Below are 18,242 nucleotides of genomic sequence, written 5' to 3' on the forward strand. Positions count from 1 at the left end.
TGCTCCCAAGTTTCATCTCTGATAAGCAATACTCAGCAGATACAATATACTGTGTATAAGAATGTTCTGCCAACAGCAGCCAAATGAGACAGTGAAATGAGGGGGATGCTTTGGAATTTGTTTCTGATGCCAATAAACTCCCCAGAGTCTTCAAATCATCAAGAACACTTTCCTGGGCAAATATCTATTTATTCACATACAAAATTGCAGCAGTAATATAATTTTAAAACTGGATCACAGCCAAGTATGGTAGTTCATGCCAATGATTCTAGTACTCCAAAATCTGAAGCTAGAGAATCAGTGAGTTAAAGGTAAAATAGTGAGGACCACAGCTCAGCTACATGACTACAAAGAAAGAAAACCTGTCTCAAAACAAAACAAAACTGAGAGCTGGAGAGATGGCTCTGTGGTTAAGGGCATGTACTGCTCTTCCAGAAGATAGAACCCACATCAGGCGACACACAATTGCCAGTAACTCCAACTCCAGAGGGATCCCATACCTCTAGCCTCTCTGAGCACCTGCACACATATGTACATCTTCACACACAGACACAACCACATGCATGTGTAATTTAAAATTAAATGAAAAAGAAGCTGGTTTAAAAACAAGTGGATAACATGGAGTGTAACCACTTCATCAGTCAGTTTTCCATATATGCTTTTCAGTCTTTGCTCATAAATAAATATTTATAGCATCATAACATAGGTGAGTTTCTATGTTGCATTGCTTTCATGCAATATTGCACTTTAGGTATGTTTCATGTTGTTACAGAGCTAAACATAATCATCACCTTATTTAAGATTGTATATAGGTATTTTGCCTGCATACGGTCTGTGAATTAACAGTGTGCTAATTATCACTTTTAAAAGACTGCACTAGGACTGGGGAGATGAACTCAGTCAGTAAAATGCTTGCCTATTATACAAACATAAAGACCCAGAACCCATTTAAAGCAGCCAGGGTGGCAGTGTAAGCCTGTTATCCTACACTAGGATAAAGACAGGAGAATTCCACAAACTTGCTGGCTGAATCAGTAAGCTCCAAGTTCACCGAGAGATTTTTGTCTCAAAATACAAAATGGAAAGAGATTCAAAAGGCATCCAATCATGACCTTCACATACACACATTCAGATGAACACATACTCCTACACATAAATAAGGTGCTCTCTCTCTCTCTCTCTCTCTCTCTCTCTCTCTCTCTCTCACACACACACACACACACACACACACACACACACACACACACACACACAAAGACAGCATAAAGTTTCACTGACTTGAGTGAAGAGTCAATTAATTACTCGGCATTACTCTACTGAGCATGCATGGTTTCAGTGTGCTGTGGTAGAAAATGCACAGGCTTTACAATCTGAAAAATAGGTGTAACTTCAAACCAGGCTCACAGGCACTGCTTCCTCATTTGTGAAATAGCCTCAAAACAAGCTTGCTCCAAGGAGTCAAAGAGACAACCAATGTAAAATATAATTTCCCTTGTTCCCAATTTTTCACAATTATACACAACGTGGCCAAAAAAAAAAAAAAAATAAAATACATTCATGAACAGAGATTTTCTCCTTTCCCTTCCAGTGGGTTGGTTGTTTAGAATAAATTTCCCCAAAATGGATTATTGGGCTCAAGAGCAATTTTATTTTTATAACTATCAAAATCTCTTTCCAAATGGCCTTCAAAAAGATTGTAAAAATTTAGACTGCCCAGCTAACCATCTGGCCAGGTTTTTGGAGGGCATGGCCAGGACATGCTGAAGTATGGGAACTCAGAAGGCTCAATCTAGGCCATGCCACTCCACAAATCCCTGTGCCCAACAATTAGCAGTCAAAATCCATACTTGACTCCTGGACACTGCAAAGACTCTGTGTCCACAAAGAGCGGCTGTGACCTCATTCTGCATGCTCTAGACTTGGCTACTTTCTCCTGTCTGTATCCCACTAGGCTCTTGTTCCTCTGCCTTGCTCCAAAATCTTCCCACTCTTACCCTCACCTCTTTTTCATTTGTGCTTTTTTCCCTGTCACTCTAGTTCTGCATGCCCCATCCTCATTACAATCTCTCTCCTTCTAGCTGTGCTACCTCCATTCATTTGATTAACTACCACAGAGCAACCTATGTATTGAAGGCCTAATATGACAGGCACTGTGTTCACCACAAGCTTATAGGATAAATATTATGTTTCCCATTTTACAGAGGAAGCAAATAAAAACCTAGTGGTTCAGTATGCATACAGTTAATCATTCAACCAACATATACTTGTTAAAAGCCTACTATTTTATTAGGTTCAGTATTGAGTACAAGGCAGAAAAGTGATACATGCTACCAAGTATACAAATACATAATAATAACAAACAGTTGTAAGAGCCTGACTGAAAAGATTGGGTGCTGAGTGATTGCTAGATATCAAAAGAATGAACTGGGCCACAGCATTACAGATAGCCTTCCTATTAAGACATGAAGGTCCAGACAGCCAAGAAAAGGGAGATACAGTGTCCCAGGCCAGGGTGGAGCGTCCGTGAAAGCTCTGACATAGGAAGAAGCTTGGGTGTGGTGGAGAAGAGCAGTTTGTGGAATGGAGCACTTTGTGCCACAGAGATAGAAACATGTTAAACAAGCAATCACATTGGGCAGGACCTTGTGGGCCACAGCAAAAACTTAGGAATTTTATCCCAAAGTCAAGGAAACACAAAAGGACCAGCAGAAAATAGAAACTGACTTGCAGAACTTGGGGCAGTGGCTAGAAACCATCAGCTAGGGCACACTTCAGCAGTCTGGACATCATGCTATGTTCTTCCTATATACCAAGGCTCAAAATGATGCCATGTAACTCTGAAATATCCCACTAGCTTCACTTTCACAGGAAGTTCTGAAAGCCACCTATATGGAACTATAGGCAAGTCATCAAATGAAACCTAAAACCCAATTTTCATCACCTTAACATCCACACCGGTCACATATCACAGAAATTCTGAAAGCTGTCAAGCTGTAGACATGGGAGGGGAAGACAAGGGGGCTGCTCTCCAGTGACAAATGACCTGAAGCAAGGCATTACAGAGCTAATTTCAAGATACGAACCTTGCCAATCAGATTAGACACTCAGATCTGACCAACTGCCTCAGCTGAGGCCAAACTTTTCAACAAGTAGGAATAAGGGCTTTAACCTAAGGACTTCAGTATCTCTAGTAGATCAGGTCAAGACATGATACAGACCAGCTTTTCAGCCTCACCTACCCAGGTTTCTCCCAGCTCCTTGGAGAAGATACCAGTGGGAAGTTAATCCTACTCTAGGGTCTACTGTTAGCTGCATGTGATTTTGATTTAAAGGTTGGGGCATCCAGAACTCCCACATCTAGTCATTTATCACCCAACAAGAATTACACGAATATAAAAAAGACAATACACAAGGGTACATACCACACAGCCTCATATATAACTATGAGAAATGAGAAACTTGAAAGTCTAATAGGAGGCAATTATGGTCCAACATACCCCCTTGAACACAGGCCTCTCACTGATGCTTTCATGAGAACCAACTGAAATGGAAACTACTCAGGGCACTCTGTCAAAAGCCAGAGTTGAACTCTTCTAGTCACACCAGATGTGGGGTCTTCCTCACTCATCCACATTTTTTTTTTTTTAGGGACAATGCAGCTAGTCCAGATCACAGCAGATAAATGCAGGCCTTATCAAAATGCTGACTTCACCAGGTCCTGTTTGGCCCAGAGACCCTACTACACAACATCTAGGAAGCCAAAAGTCAGGCTTCCAGTGAACTAAATTTCTTTGCTAATTTCCATATGTATAGCTAACTTTATCATCAGTCAATGCAGGCAGTGGATGATCAGGTACCCGTTTCAATACACAAAAGAAGGAGCCTGGTTTTCACGTTAATATTTGTACAACACTGGGACACCACAAGGAAGATCTTGTGCCAGAAGGACTGGGTACAAAGGCTGAGTGACCTTTAGCCTTCTATCCCTTGGCTTGCCAAATGACCAGAGCTCCTCTAGCTCTGCACACTCTCCACACATTTCCTTCTCATGCTCTGACTCCACTCTGCATCTCTGTTCTCATGCTCTGACCCCACTCTCTGCATCTCTGACCTCTATGATAAAACCTAACTCTCCACATCCTCCCTTCTGATTCCACTCTCCATATCTCTGAGGTCGTGATCTTACTCTACTCTCCACATCTCTTGCCTCCATGCTTGGACCCCACTCTGCATTTATCTTTTCCATGCCCTAGGGTCTGGCCCTGTTGCTTCTATACCAGATCTTTCAGATCTCCTTTAACCTTATCATCTTGCCACCAGCCTTGTCCCCCTCAAAATTCTACTCCTTGCATTCATAAGCTGGGTAATCTTTCTTTTGAAAGCACAATTTCTGGTCATTTACTTCCCCTTTCACTTTCAAGACAAAAATCAGCAGTGTAATAGTCAAGAACCAGACAGACCTACCCATTTCTAGGCTATAATTCCTTGAGATAGCCTCATTCTGAGGCTCCTAACTTTATTGACATGTTTTCTCAATGCTGCATGTGAATCTTTGTATACATAGTATGCTCCAAGCCCTCTTCACTTGCCCAACCCCTAGATGCCCCTGATATCCACAGGTGACCACACAATACCCTTCACTTATTCACTCACTGCATCACCAAACTGTCTTCCTATCATCTTTCCAACCAGGCCATAACAGGGAAACTGACCTGGGCAGAACACACTGTAGATATCCCAACCCCTGACCAACAGGCTGGTTTGTCCATGTGAAACTGTTTATTGAACCAATAAACTTTGAGCTTACAAAACAATGTCTATCTAAACTCTAGTTAAATATAACTGCTGATGTTCACATAGGAGTCAAACTGAGAAAAGCAGGTGTTTCCCTTGTAATTAGAAATTATTCTGCCTCCTTTAATATGCATGCCCCTTTAAATCCCATTTTAGATGCCAAGTTCTTTTCTCCCAGAAAGCTCAGAGTACTACCCCAGAAATTGAAGGCCTGAGTCACAAAATGTAGCTCAGGCCAAATGAAAAATTTCAGTGACTTATAAAGACCTGAAAGGGAGACAGTGAGAACAGGGTGGTCATTTCAATTTCTGCTGCAGAATTTGCTCTCGAAAATGCTACAATAAAAAATATTAATGCCATAAAAACCTAACAGCAGCCAAAGGACCACAGTCATAAAGAAAAAACATAAATCCTAAAACATATTGGCATAGAAAGCTCTCCCTCACCTTCAAGAAAAATGAGATTTTGGCCATCAAGAACAGTCTGAGCAAGAGAAACTTCAATCACAAGGCAGAGCTGAGAAAAATGACAGTAATAAGACAGTAAGGAGAAGGAGGGCCACCTGACATGTGGGTGTACTCAATCATAGGACAGAGGCTTCATCCTCCTAACAGCCCCTTGTAAACAAGAGGAAATACAGGGAGGTTAAGCAGCTGGCAGAAAGTCACCAGCAAACCAGGGTCAACAGACAATCTATGTGGAGAAACTGTGGTCCTTAGGAAGGTCCTCCGAGAACACCTTCACATCACACCCCCAACCTTCTAGCTCTTATGTATCTTAAATAGGGCAAGATTTGAATCCTTCGGATTCAAAAGACAATGTAAAGCCAAAACTATGCAATGCTGTTCAATTTCCTCATCTGATAATGAAATTTAAAACTGTGTTCTACAACAATAAATAATAACTCTTGATCTTGCAAAGCTGCTTTAATATTAAAGGAATGTCTAGGAAGAGCTTCCTACTTAAAGTGCCCAGCACAGAGCCCGAGCCTAATAAACAGCAGCTATTATTACTCTTATGATCAAATAGGAACAAGCATTTAACAGGAGAGCATATTTTAATTATACACGATGTGGAACAATCAAATCTCATTCAGTTCAGGCCCCAGACCCCACGGCGTAACAGCGCATGTACAGCTGAAATTATAACAACTCAAAGCTCAAAAATTACTTGTTTCCATTAGAGATCTGACAAGTCATTTCTTCAATTGGTCACTGGTGGTTTGCAGATAACTATTAGCAGTAATGAGTATTCTAAATTAAATCCAGAGACAGCACCACTGTGCTCTGCAAAGACAACTGGGGAGAGAGGCATAATTGTAGGCGTCCTTCTCTCTGTGTCCTCCATCTTCTTTCTGATAAATATCTCCTGTGTCTTGCATAGTATGGATTTCATTTGGTTACAAATGAAGAAGAGTCCAATTCGTCCCATGATAAATGAGAGTGTTGAGGAGGTAACTTGTTAAAAGAGAATTGGAATTGGGAAAATAACCTTATTTTCTTGTTACTTGACAACAAACCCACTCTGCTAACAAATGAAAGGCACAATGTTGGAAGATGCTGAGCATCAAAGCCAGATCTGTCACCAATAATCCATTCTCTGACAATTACAAGACAGCATTGGGTACAGGCTATTCAGACTCCATACACCATCCACAAAGTCTATAAAATGAAAGGGGAGGGGCAATGCAGCAGAACAATAATGCTTACGTGACTTAGGGGTGGAGCTCTTATTATAGAGGCATCAGGACCTGACTTCAAATACCCAGCACCCACTTAAAAAAAAAGAAAAGAAAGAAAGGAAAAGAAAACCCTGGATAGGGCCATGCACATTGATAAGCCACACACTGGTAGGAGCCCAGATGCTCTAACTTACTGCATTAACAAAACACTGGCAAATCCTGGGATTTGCTGGCCAGTCGGTCAACCTACCAGCCTAGCTGCAAAAGCTTCCGCTTCAGTGGCAGATCCTGTCCCAAGGGACTAAGGCAGACAGTAACAAAGGAAAATAACTGCCATCGTGTTCTGATCTTTATACACACACACACACACACACACACACAGACATCCACATGCATGCACGATATACACCAATACATACACAACACATAGATTAAAATAAATCTCACAAGAATATTCATTTTCTAAAAAGTAAATTTTAATTCCAGCTCTGCCTCTTATGAATGTATTATCTGACTATTTATCAGTCTCTCCTACTCTGAGAACTCCTTTGTAAAATGGGGCTAATATAAAATACCTCATGAGTTATAGCAAAGACCAATCAATCATGTACCTATGATATTATCAGCTCTACTTTGCTGGACAATACGGCAACACTCATCTTCAAGACTCCAGAAACAATCCAATTACCTGTCAGAACCTACCAGGACCTTTATGAAAGACTGGTTGTGTGTACATGTAAATGCCTCACACATAAGGCTCCAGGACATGAAAACCCCACCACATGGTACATATCACCCCCACCACCCACCCTCACCTCTGGCATTACTCAAACAGTTCTCTGCTGGTCTGACTACAAGGTGGCAGCAGATATGACTTCTTAGAGGAAGAGAATTTAGTATTTTCACTTACATTTTCAAAGTCCTTCATATTCCGGGCTCTGGTAGGAGAGACCTTTTCTTCTGACATGTTTGGGAGCACTAAAGAAAGGCAAAACAGACAAAGAAAATCATTAGGGTATTCAGGCTGCCCAACATTCCTATTGGGGCTGAAAGTCCAAAAGAGAAGATCAGAATAGCACTTAATGTACCTGCAAGCCCTTCTGCTTGTTGGCATTTACTGATTAGAGTCCAGAGAACACTCTAATTACTTAATATTGGCAAATTACCTAACTGATCCCAATGTAGCTACATATGTCAAGGGGATTAACCCCCAAAAAAGATATGAGGCATGTGACAAAGTAGACAGTCCTTGGATGTACTTCCTCCTCCTCACATGTCAGTAATTGAGACAGAATCAGACTGCCTTGACAGTAAAATTGGCAAACTCTTTCTTAAACCACCAATGATGATTTGGGGCTTTGTAGGCCATACACAAAGCCTACAATCTGTCATGGGTACTCAATCTCTGCAGCCACATGAGAACAGCCTCATAAAGCAAATCATAAACACAGAACCTATGTTCCAAGAAGAGTTTCCGTCCAAAGCCGGCAAAGGCAGGAAACTCCAACCCTGATGAGGAGTGAGCACAGGCCTTGTTGGGAAACAGTCTCTCCAGAGCTTCCTTAATTGATTAAACATTTACCACACACCTGCCCTATATCAAGCACCAGCCTGAGCTCTAGGGAACAACAGTGAAGGAGCCAGTGATCCTGCACCCAATAGGTACCTAGGCAAGTAGGCAAAACAGGAAAACAAACTAACATGACACAGGTTAGTGTGTCAGAATGACTGAAGAAGCCACTCTCTGACAAAGTTCACTAAAAGGTTGCTTCTTCCTGCCAGGGCTTTCTCAGTCTGCCTACAACAAGAAACAAATAGAGCCATTCTAAAAGGAGGAAAGAGACAAAACTGGGTGATCACATACTATGCTAAAAGGTAATTTGAGATAGAGAAACGTAAAGTAGGAAGGCTGGCCTTGCAGACTCGGCTAACCACTACACTGCTGTCTGGAGGGCTGAATGTGAGCAACATGAACAGATTCAGGCTCCCTCTGGCTGCCTCTCTGAGAACAGACTGTATGGGGTCCAGGAGAGAAACAAAGCAAACAGTTAGGGAATAACTGGGGTAACTGAGGCCAGCATCCTGTTGTTTGGCCAGGATAGGATGAGTGCAAATGGGTGAGAGGCAATTTGTTTCTGGATACTAGGAAAGAGGCCAACAGGAATAAAGGAAATGAATATATCTCAGAGGAGAGAGGACACTACGGTGGTGAGCTTTGAGATGAGCTCTCTCTCACACAGCAGGTAGCAGCAGGCAGAGGAGACAACATAAGACCCCAGGCACAGGCAAGTGTGGGTAGAGACAGTGTGCAGAGTCTGATGTCCCTAACCAAGGACAGCGGGTTTGTCTTCTCTCCACAGTCAGTGCTCAGCAATATGTGCAGGGAAATCTCATTCCATCCTTTGACTACCTCAGTCCCATGCCAAGTCTCAGATCCAGTATCTGGACTCTTGGGCAACACTCACTTAACTCCCTTCCTCTCCCACCCTTCTCACAGCACCTAACACATCTCTGTTACTAACCTTCATCAAATGATTTATCAGAGTAACTTCTTGTCTGTCTGTTCTCAGAGTCCCAGTGCTTGGCCAGAGCTTGGCAAGAAGGCAAGTACATCCTGGGCTGAATTAAGGGCACAACTTTCTGCTCATCAAATCTTCTGTTTCAAGTGAAAGTTAACAGTTCCCAAAGGAAAACCTGGGGATGGCCTATTAGGTTATATCATTCCTTAGAAATAAACCTTCTCATTCTTATTCTATCTGTTCCAAAAGCCTTTTTTATACTTATCTCCAGACTTTAGAGAAGATATAAAAAAAGCACAAGTCAAAATATCTCTAAGATAATTCAGCAAGGCAATTTATTAGCACCACCCACACAGACACTTAGGATGGCAAACACTTCTTCCAAAATAAAAATGAAGAATGCAAAACCCAGACTGCAGTTTCCCATAACCCAGTTTAAACCTAACATGTTGCCGATATTAAGCAACATTTCCTACAGTCAGAGCAGCTACTTCTAGCCAGCCAGCACCCTGCTAGAAAACCCTGGTGCAGTGAAACCAGATAGCAGCTCTCTTGGGCTTCAAGCATTCAGCAGTAGACACCAACGGAATCCTAGTGTCAGAACCCTAGTGTCGTACCAATTCAATGTCCAGCTTCCATATAGCTGTTATTAACAGGAAGTAAACTTTTGTCCAAGGACATGGGACTCTTCTCTTCTAATTCATGTTTATAAAGAAGGTTAAAAGCAAATCAGCACTCATGTCCAAGATACTAAGTGCCCACTGTGGACCAGACCAGGTTGGCTCTGGGCACCAGAGCAATAGGAGACAAATCCAGGCCTCAGATGTTCATGGTCTTAGCCTACTCCCCATTATTCTTGGTTTGTACACTTACCTCCATTTCCCAAGCCAGCAGTGTCACTGATGCCATTTAGTTCACCTGGCAAAATAGGGTGAAGGCCACTAGGAGAGAGCACAGTGAGATGAGAGATGATCTAGCACTTGATCAAAAGAGACCTGTAAGAGCATGGACCTCATGTAACAGTCATTGGACCAGGGCCCAGAAGGACACAAGGCTGAGCTGCACTGAACTTTATGAATTCAGGCTTTGAAGCTGAGAGCTCTGCTCTGAGTGCCAGTTATCACACCTGAGTGATACTCATGGTGGACAGTCATTTAGCTATTTAACCTACAAGTACATGTAAGTGGAGGCACTATGCCAGTTATAAGACACTTTGGGTTTTTGAGTCTGATTTTATCTGTTAGATATCATCAACCATTTATCACAATCAAAAGGTAAACTTCTGGAAATAAGGAACTATGGTGCTTTGAATGAAAATGACCTCAGTAGACTCATATATTTGAATACTTGGTTCCCAGTCTACGCAACAGCTTGGGAAAGATTAGGAAGTTTGGCCTTACTTAAGGTATATCTTTGGCCTTGGGGCTTCAAAAACCCATGCCATTCCCAGTCTCCCTTCCAGCCAGTGATTGCCATCTCCAGACATAAGCTCTCAGACACTGGTCCAGTGTCATGCCTGCATTCCTGCTGCCAAACTTCCCACTTGATATGATGATCACAGACTCTAACATTCTAAACCTGTAAGTCCCAAATAAACTTCTTTTTCCCATAAGTAGATTTGGTCAAGTTATCTTATCACAGCAATAGAAAAGTAATTAATACAGGCATAAATTCAGACTTTGAGGAACATCAAACAAAAATGCACAAGTCACTGATTTAAGACACTGTCACTGTCAAATTGTCTAAAGTGGTTCAGTGAGGATTTGGGGACAATGACAGAAATCTAAACTACAACAGGCATGCCTCTGCAGTGTGTTCTAAGTCCTGTTTGCACCTCTCCCAGCCACACAACCTTCTGCTCTAATAGGAGAATATCAGCTATTTCACAGAGCAACAGGCTTGGTAAAAAATAAATAAATAAACAAGACAAACAGTACCCACAAGATGCCTGGCATATTATGGTGCTTCACAAACACGAGAAGAATATCACTGTCACCCTCACACATACAGTGCTTTATAATTTATAAAATATTTACACTTGTTCCAACTGCCAGTTCCCTGAAGGTGCATGCATTTTCTAAAGAAAGGCACTGAGGCCTGGATAATTTTAGTGACTCTGATAGTCAGATGGCAGCAAAGTGAAGAACTAAGTGTCAAATCCAGGCCTTTTCTTCTGTGCTGCTAGTTTTATATAAACTTGACACAAGCGAGAGTTAACTTAAAGGAGGGAACCGCAACTGAGAAAGATCCAGCTATAAAGCATTTTCTTAATTAGTGATTAATGGGGGAGGGCCCAGTCCAATATGAGTGGTGCCATCCCTGGGCAGGTGGTCCTAGGTACTATATAAGAAAACAGGCTGAGCAAGCCATGAAGAACAAGCCAGTAAGCAGCACTCCTCCATGGCTCCTACATGTCTTCAATCATGAAAACTCACATGTAAAGTCATTCTACATCTTTTGTAGAATCTTGCTGAGCTACAAATACCTAACACCAAGAAAATATTCCAAAGAACCAAAAGTATCACTCACAGCGATGAGATATTTTCCTTTATCTTAATTTTCTATTTCTTCCAAAAGCACCACAAAGTCCATTTTCTAAACTGAATTTTAAAAACTGAAATCAAGTTCAACCACCACCTTTTCAATGGGTGCTACATTTTAAGTGTTGCTTTCTTTCTTTCTTTTTTCTTGGGGGAGGGGGTGTTATGAAAAACCAGGCCTCCAAAAGTAAAGACAAGAAGCCTACATTTGGCATGATTTCCCTTCTCCCACTTTGCACCTCTTGACTGCTCTGGCCTCCTAATGCCAAGGATAGGGACAATGAACAATAAATGAGAAGAAGAAGGGTCTTCTAGTCCTCAGCACAAGGCATGGCCACCAATCTTTGCTGAATGAATAAATGAGCAAGCATCCACCATGTGCCAGGAGAGGTATGCCTTGGGCCAGAGGGGAAAGGACACTTCTCTACCTCTCCTGTCTTATTTTATTGCCTCTCTGAAGAAACCAACTCTTTCTGTGCTTCTATTTGCTAGAAATAATTGTCCATTCACACAGAAAGACCCAAAGGGAACTAAGCTTTTCACTGACAGTGCCATCAGAGCTGGGGCAGACTGGGCATCACCCTGACAAAACACTCACAGGAACAAGAGCACTGCTGTTTGTCTCTGAACTTTCTTTTTCACTGTAAGCCATGAATTTTAATTAGAGAATAAGTGCATAAAGATAAAAATCAGATATAACAAAGTGCCTACTGGCCTTCTACTGGGCATTTATGCATAGAGAATCATAGTTTTATGTTCTGGCTTAAAGTAAGACAAATGGAGGCCAGGGAGATGGCCCAGTGGATAGTGTTTGCTGTACAAGCTTGAACAGCTCAGTTTGGATACCAAGAACACATGTAAAAGCCAGGTGTAGTGGCATATGCCTGTAAACCCAGCACTGGTAGGGGTGGTGTGTATCTGGGGGCTTGCTGGTCAGCCAGTCTAAAACATGACAGCTCCAGGTTCAATGGAGACTGTCTCAAAAACCAAGGTGAGGAGCAATAGGTAGAGGAAAATGCACGAAGGGACACAAGCAGATGAATACACATGCACACACACACACCAATGCAATCACAGTGTGTGTGATACTCTACACCACCCTTCCTCTAGCTGCAGATTCCTGCTTAAGTTTTGGTGACTGTACACATGGGTATGTGTCCACATTTGTAACCCTACCAAGAATTCTGCAGCAGTAATTTTCAAACTTTCCTGGCAATGATCCATCACAGAATTCCTTAATGCCTGAAGCCATCTCTGTTCTGTCCTACTTTTAAAAGGTCTGGCTACAACCTAGGAAGCTGACTTTTAAGAGCCAGCAGTGGGTTGGAAACAGTCTGAAAGATGTTTTGAAAGGATGTGTGTATATACTCGATCACCTGCTAAAAGGAATTCAACTTGCTTGCAAGCAGTTCTGTTAAAAACTATGCTGTATGAATATATGTACACTGGCCCCACTGTGTATGAGGTTGCCTCTAGAACAGATATGAAGAAGTGAAATTGCCAGGCTGAAATGATTCACATTTTTAAAAACTGTGCAAAAAAGACATATCACTAAAGAAGACATACAAATGGTTAAGAAGCACATGAAAAGACATACATGATCACCAGGCATTAAAGGATCAATTTACAGTGACATATCATAACACACCTGCAATGGTGACTTGTGTCAAAAAGTTGATGAAAAGTGCTGGTGAAGTACAAAAACCCAGAACCTGCAAGACACTACTGGTGAGAGAGAAATAGAGCCCATCTTTGGAATCTGTTTGGCAGTCCCTCAAATAACAAGCACAGACTTCCCAAGATCAGCGAAAACTCACATCCACACAAAACTCATATCCAAATAAAGGTTCATAACAATGTTCATTAAAAAAAGAAAGAAAAGAAACAATTACCCACTGACATGAACAAAACATCATACACAGGTACAACTAGGTACAACAGATTATTATTTGACCCAAAAGGGGAAAAAAAAGTAGTGATGCATGCTGCAATGTGATCTCACAGAGGAATGTGTACTGTGAGGAACCTTATATGTGAATAGATAAATCTTTAGAGAAAAAATATTGACTGTGGGCAAAGAGGCCTGACTTGGGGACAGGGTGACAATAGAAAAATGAGGAAGGACTGCTCATGGACAAAGGTTTCTTTTCAAATAATGAAAACGTTCTCAATATGGATTATGGTGATGTTAGCACACCATTTACATTTTGTAGTTTACTTTAAATGAGAAAGCTTTATTGTATAAAAATTACAGCTTCATATATGTGCTCCTGTTCGTGTTGGTAGCACATGTCAGTGTGGGTGTATGTACAACAGTGCACAGACACATCTGGAGGTGAGAGGTAAACCTGGAGCGCCATTCCTCAGGAGCCACTTGTCCTGGCTATTTTGTTTTGTTTGATACAGGGTCTTTTTTCTTGGGTCTGGGGTTTGTAGATTAGGCTAAACTGGATAATTTGCAAGTTCCAGGGATCTGATCTTGGCCACTCTAGCACATATCACCATGTCCAGAATTTTGTGTGTGGGTTCTGGAAATCAAACTTAGGCCCTTACTAACTAAAGAGCCAAAGTTCTCTTCAAGCCTCACAGTCCAAGAAAACACTGGATCCAAGCCAGCCCACTACCATCAATCCCTCATGTGATTTTACCCCCATGTCCTCTTTTCAGAACCTTTCTCCTGGCATCCATGATGATGACACAAATCATACTGTGCTTGTGGCTAAACATTTCCTTCCAGTATGTTCCTAACAGGGCAGCAAGCACTTAATGGCCCTGTGCTAGAGCAACCCATGATTCAATAAGCTTGAGCTCAGGCCTCAGGACACTCACAGTTGAGCACAGAGAGACTCTTGGCATGTAAACAAAGAGACAGACTGAGGGCTGCAGTGTTGAGGATCCTGTACATGGTAGTATGTGTTTAAGAACACAAGTTGAATTCACATTTTCTTCAGTGCAAGCCAGGTGCTTAATATATACACTTGTTCTTCATCTGCATAACCATCAATAAAGTGAGTTTATCAACAAAGAAAAACTGAGGCTTGGAAGGGAAGTGACTTATTAAAAGCAGCATAACAAGTAAGTGGCTGAACGAGGGTTTATACTGCCATCTGTGCTATCATATTGACTGCCAAGCACAGGTCTTTCTACATTAAAAAGATGTAAGAGTCTTAACTGGGGCAGAATCCCTGGGTCCAAATTCCATGGGAATAAAGCTGCTTAAAACATGTAAAAGGATTAGGTTTGAAGCAAATAGTGTACCTGACCTAATGAAATAAAAGTTCACAGACAAACTGGGCTCAGTTTAGGCTGTAAACATGGGGTTTGCAAATTACCAAGAGAAGGGTACTCAGAAAGCAACATATTAAAATGAAAAGGTATGACGTTATTATAGAAACTATTTTCTCCTGTTGTGGTCACCTAATGGAGACCCATCCTTCCCAGGATATTTCTGATACTTTTGAAGGGCCAGTTCAGTGACAGAAGTTCTGCATGAGCCCCTGAATACTCAGTTTGATTAGTTCAGACTATCCAGAAGGCAAAACATCTCTAGACTCAGGAAGCTTGGAATTAAGTGCTGAGTTATAATGGACTTTTTATGTGACCCCAGACCATTTGTTTCAGCTCTCTGAGCTTCAGGAGTCCCACAGAGAACAAGTGGACAAAAGCAGCCCCTCAAAGAATCACTTCTCACTCAGTAACTTAAGAAATGCCACTCTGCTCCTACTGTGTCCCAGACACTAGGCTAGGAAGTAGGGTTACATATATGAACCAAACTAGTTCTTGTTCTAAAATAGGTCTCCATCTCATCTGGTAACCACATGTTAATATCCAATACTTGTACCAGCTAGTACATAGGCCATTAACTAGAATTTAAAATGCAGTTTGTCCAAACTAAGAAGGATTTTAAATGTAAAAATTCATGCCAGATGTCAAAGATTAAGAATGAAAAGTATAAAATACCTCATCAACAAGTTTTCCTATAGATTTTGTTATCATTATATATGTTATTAAGTCACCTGCTCCCAATAGTACTGCCGCATGGTGGTAAAGCACTTGCTGAGCACATGTGAGGCCCTGTGTTCAACCTTCAGCACCACAAAGAAAGGAATTTCACTTGCTTCTTTTTATTTACTTTTTAATTGCAACTACCAGAAGTTTTAGGGTTTTTGTTTTGTTTTGTTTTTTTGTTTTGTTTTGTTTTTGAGATAGGTTTTCTCTGTACTGCCCTGTCTGTCCCGAACTTGTTCTGTAGACCAGGCTGGCCTTGAACTCTGAGATCCACCTGCCTCTTGCCTCCCCAGTGCTGGGATTAAAGGTGAATACCAACATGCCTGGCTTACAAGATAGCTTTTAATTAAATATACAACATAGGTCGGATTTCTATTGAACAGTGTTAGTGGTTGTCAACAATCAAGAGTACCTGGTACAGTACAGCGAATTCAGGCAAGGGTGGGAATAACAGTGAGGGTTTCCTAGCAGTGGAACAGGGATATTAATAAGGCAAAAGGTGTAGGAAGGGCAACTGGGGTAGCAAGAAAAGCAAGTACACAGGCCTGGCAGCAAGAAACACAGCAAGATCACTCCTGACACAAAGCTTGGCAATCAGGCATAGGACAAAGTCAGGGTTGGGAACCAGACAGAAACAGAGCAGGAAGTCTAGAGAAGTAAATGCAGCAGGCTATGAAGAAACACGGAAGACACATGACAGAACTTCATCCTGCAGACAGCAAGTTGCCTGGGAGGGCTAGATCAGGTTAAGATGTGAATTACCAGAAATGAATGCAATATCTGGCCTGTCAAGGTTGGGAGAGGAAGGAAAGGGGAGTATTAGCAGATCCATTGAATTAGACACTGGGCTAGTTTAGTTCTCTTGCCAACAACCTATTCCAAATGTCCACAATAATGTAATTTCTGGTCCCACGGGCTTTGGACAGAAGACACAACCTGTAGTAGTGGTCATGAAGGTAACACAGATGCCTCTTTTCAACACTGTTGTGCCAGCTGCCACACTGCCAAGAGAACTGCTGCAGCCATTGTTTCTTTTCATTCTCATCCAATTATGGTGAGTGCATATTACCATTAGCACATTTTACAGAGCAGAAGTCAATTTACCAAGGTCACCCACATAGTCAATTTATAGGGTGGATCTAACTAAACCCAATTCTGTCATCTTCAGCCAAGGATCTTAACTCGTGCACCCTCCCCCATAAAAAAAAAGTCTATAATAACAACTACACTCCTCATAACGAATGCAACCCCTCAAACAAAAATGAATCACCAAGTGCCCTAGGGTCCTGGTCCGAACCAGCTCCTACTAATAGAAATACCAATTAGTCCCACCTCCTCCCAGTCTTTCAAAAAGTCCCTTACCTAGCCTACACACTCTCAAAGTATGTTCTAGTATACCATAGACGAATGAGGAGTTGGCTGGACACCCCAAGGTCCCAACACACATAGGCCAAACGGAAGGCCTCACGGGAGAGAACCACCATCAATAGGAACCCCAACCCAGTTACCACAAACCCCCAAATCAGGGCCACACCTGCAGCTGCTGAGGATCCCGGGCAGAGTGATGTCCTCTTCCATTCCAGAGTCCATCAATGAACACAGAAATGGTGGCACCGGTATCTGCAGTGGCGCCACTGGTTCCCCAAGCTGTGGCAACACGCTCAGTTCCCCAGGTCCCGCCCCTTCCAACCCAGCTCTTGTTCTCAGTCTAGCGGCGCCGCTGGAATTCAAACCGCAGCCGCCGCCATCTTTCCTTCGCTTCTTCCTACGGAAACAAGGCGGGGTCATAGGCACGCGCGGTGAAGCCGCCCTGCTCCGGCCTGAAACCGGGCAGGGAAAGTATGAGTGGACGCCATCTTAACTCAGGGCAGAACCTTCGCGCTTGAACCTGTAATACTAAGAAAAGAGACGCTGGCCGCCATTTTTTGTATGTGAGGGTACTCGAGATGAAGCCAAGGCAGGGGCCATATTTGTTGAGGGTAAAAATCCACTCTGGTCTGTTAATTTAAGCGGGAGGTGGGACAGCTCAAAGTATCTAATTCTGTTTCCTGTTCTGTAATCATGACTCCACGCTCGCGCCTTGGTTCTTTTACGCAAACGACTCCTGCCGTATTTTGAAATTCAGATAATTGAGTTCTGCCTCTATTTAGAAAAATACCAACTGTGGAGTGCTAGAGTAAGCAACAATTACAAATTAAGTTTGATGCCTCATACCTATAAAGGGGCCAGCCATACTTCATATCAAAGCTTTCAGTAAAATTTGTTACCGTTAGGACTCGTGAACCAACAATCAGTAAACTGGGACCCAGGGAGAAGAAATGACTTGCTAAAGGAATATACAAATTTACTATCCACTAAAACCAGATCTTTAGCTCCTGACATGGAGATCTGGGTCCTCTGGAACCATGTTATAACCTTCTTGGATTGAATGAAGATATTATTAGAAGAGCCACGCTGTGCTCTCCCAAATTATGATCCTGACAAAACTGGAATTTCAGCTATTCCTCCCTTGGAACCCTCCCACTCACAGGAGTTTTTCCTCACTTTTCTTTAATGATTCCACACAGGAGTGAGAGAGAGGAACTGAAAGTGGAGAGAAGGTGGGGGAGATAAGAGAAGGAGAGAATAGAGAGTGAGAAGTGAAGGAGAGGAGAGAGAGAGAGATAGGGAGGATGCATGGATGTGGAACAGTGGTCCCTA

General features: G+C 42.2%; 1 protein-coding gene across 3 annotated transcripts in view; it reads right to left on the reverse strand.

Moving 5' to 3' along the window:
- The window catches only part of Cdk5rap2 (CDK5 regulatory subunit associated protein 2), a 179,723-nt gene extending 162,422 nt beyond the window's left edge, over positions 1-17,301 (reverse strand). For all 3 annotated transcript variants that reach the window (XM_051188037.1, XM_051188036.1, XM_051188035.1), the window contains exons 1-3: positions 17,077-17,301; positions 9,868-9,935; positions 7,386-7,453 (exon numbers count right to left, since the gene is read on the reverse strand). In XM_051188037.1, the coding sequence (XP_051043994.1) occupies positions 7,386-7,453; positions 9,868-9,935; positions 17,077-17,132 (192 nt within the window). In that variant the 5' untranslated portion in view covers positions 17,133-17,301. The remainder of the gene's footprint in view (positions 1-7,385; positions 7,454-9,867; positions 9,936-17,076) is intronic.
- Positions 17,302-18,242: the final 941 nt, after the last annotated feature.

Source organism: Phodopus roborovskii, unplaced genomic scaffold (genome assembly GCF_943737965.1).
Source record: "Phodopus roborovskii unplaced genomic scaffold, PHOROB, whole genome shotgun sequence".
In the NCBI taxonomy this organism is placed as follows: Eukaryota; Metazoa; Chordata; class Mammalia; order Rodentia; family Cricetidae; genus Phodopus; species Phodopus roborovskii.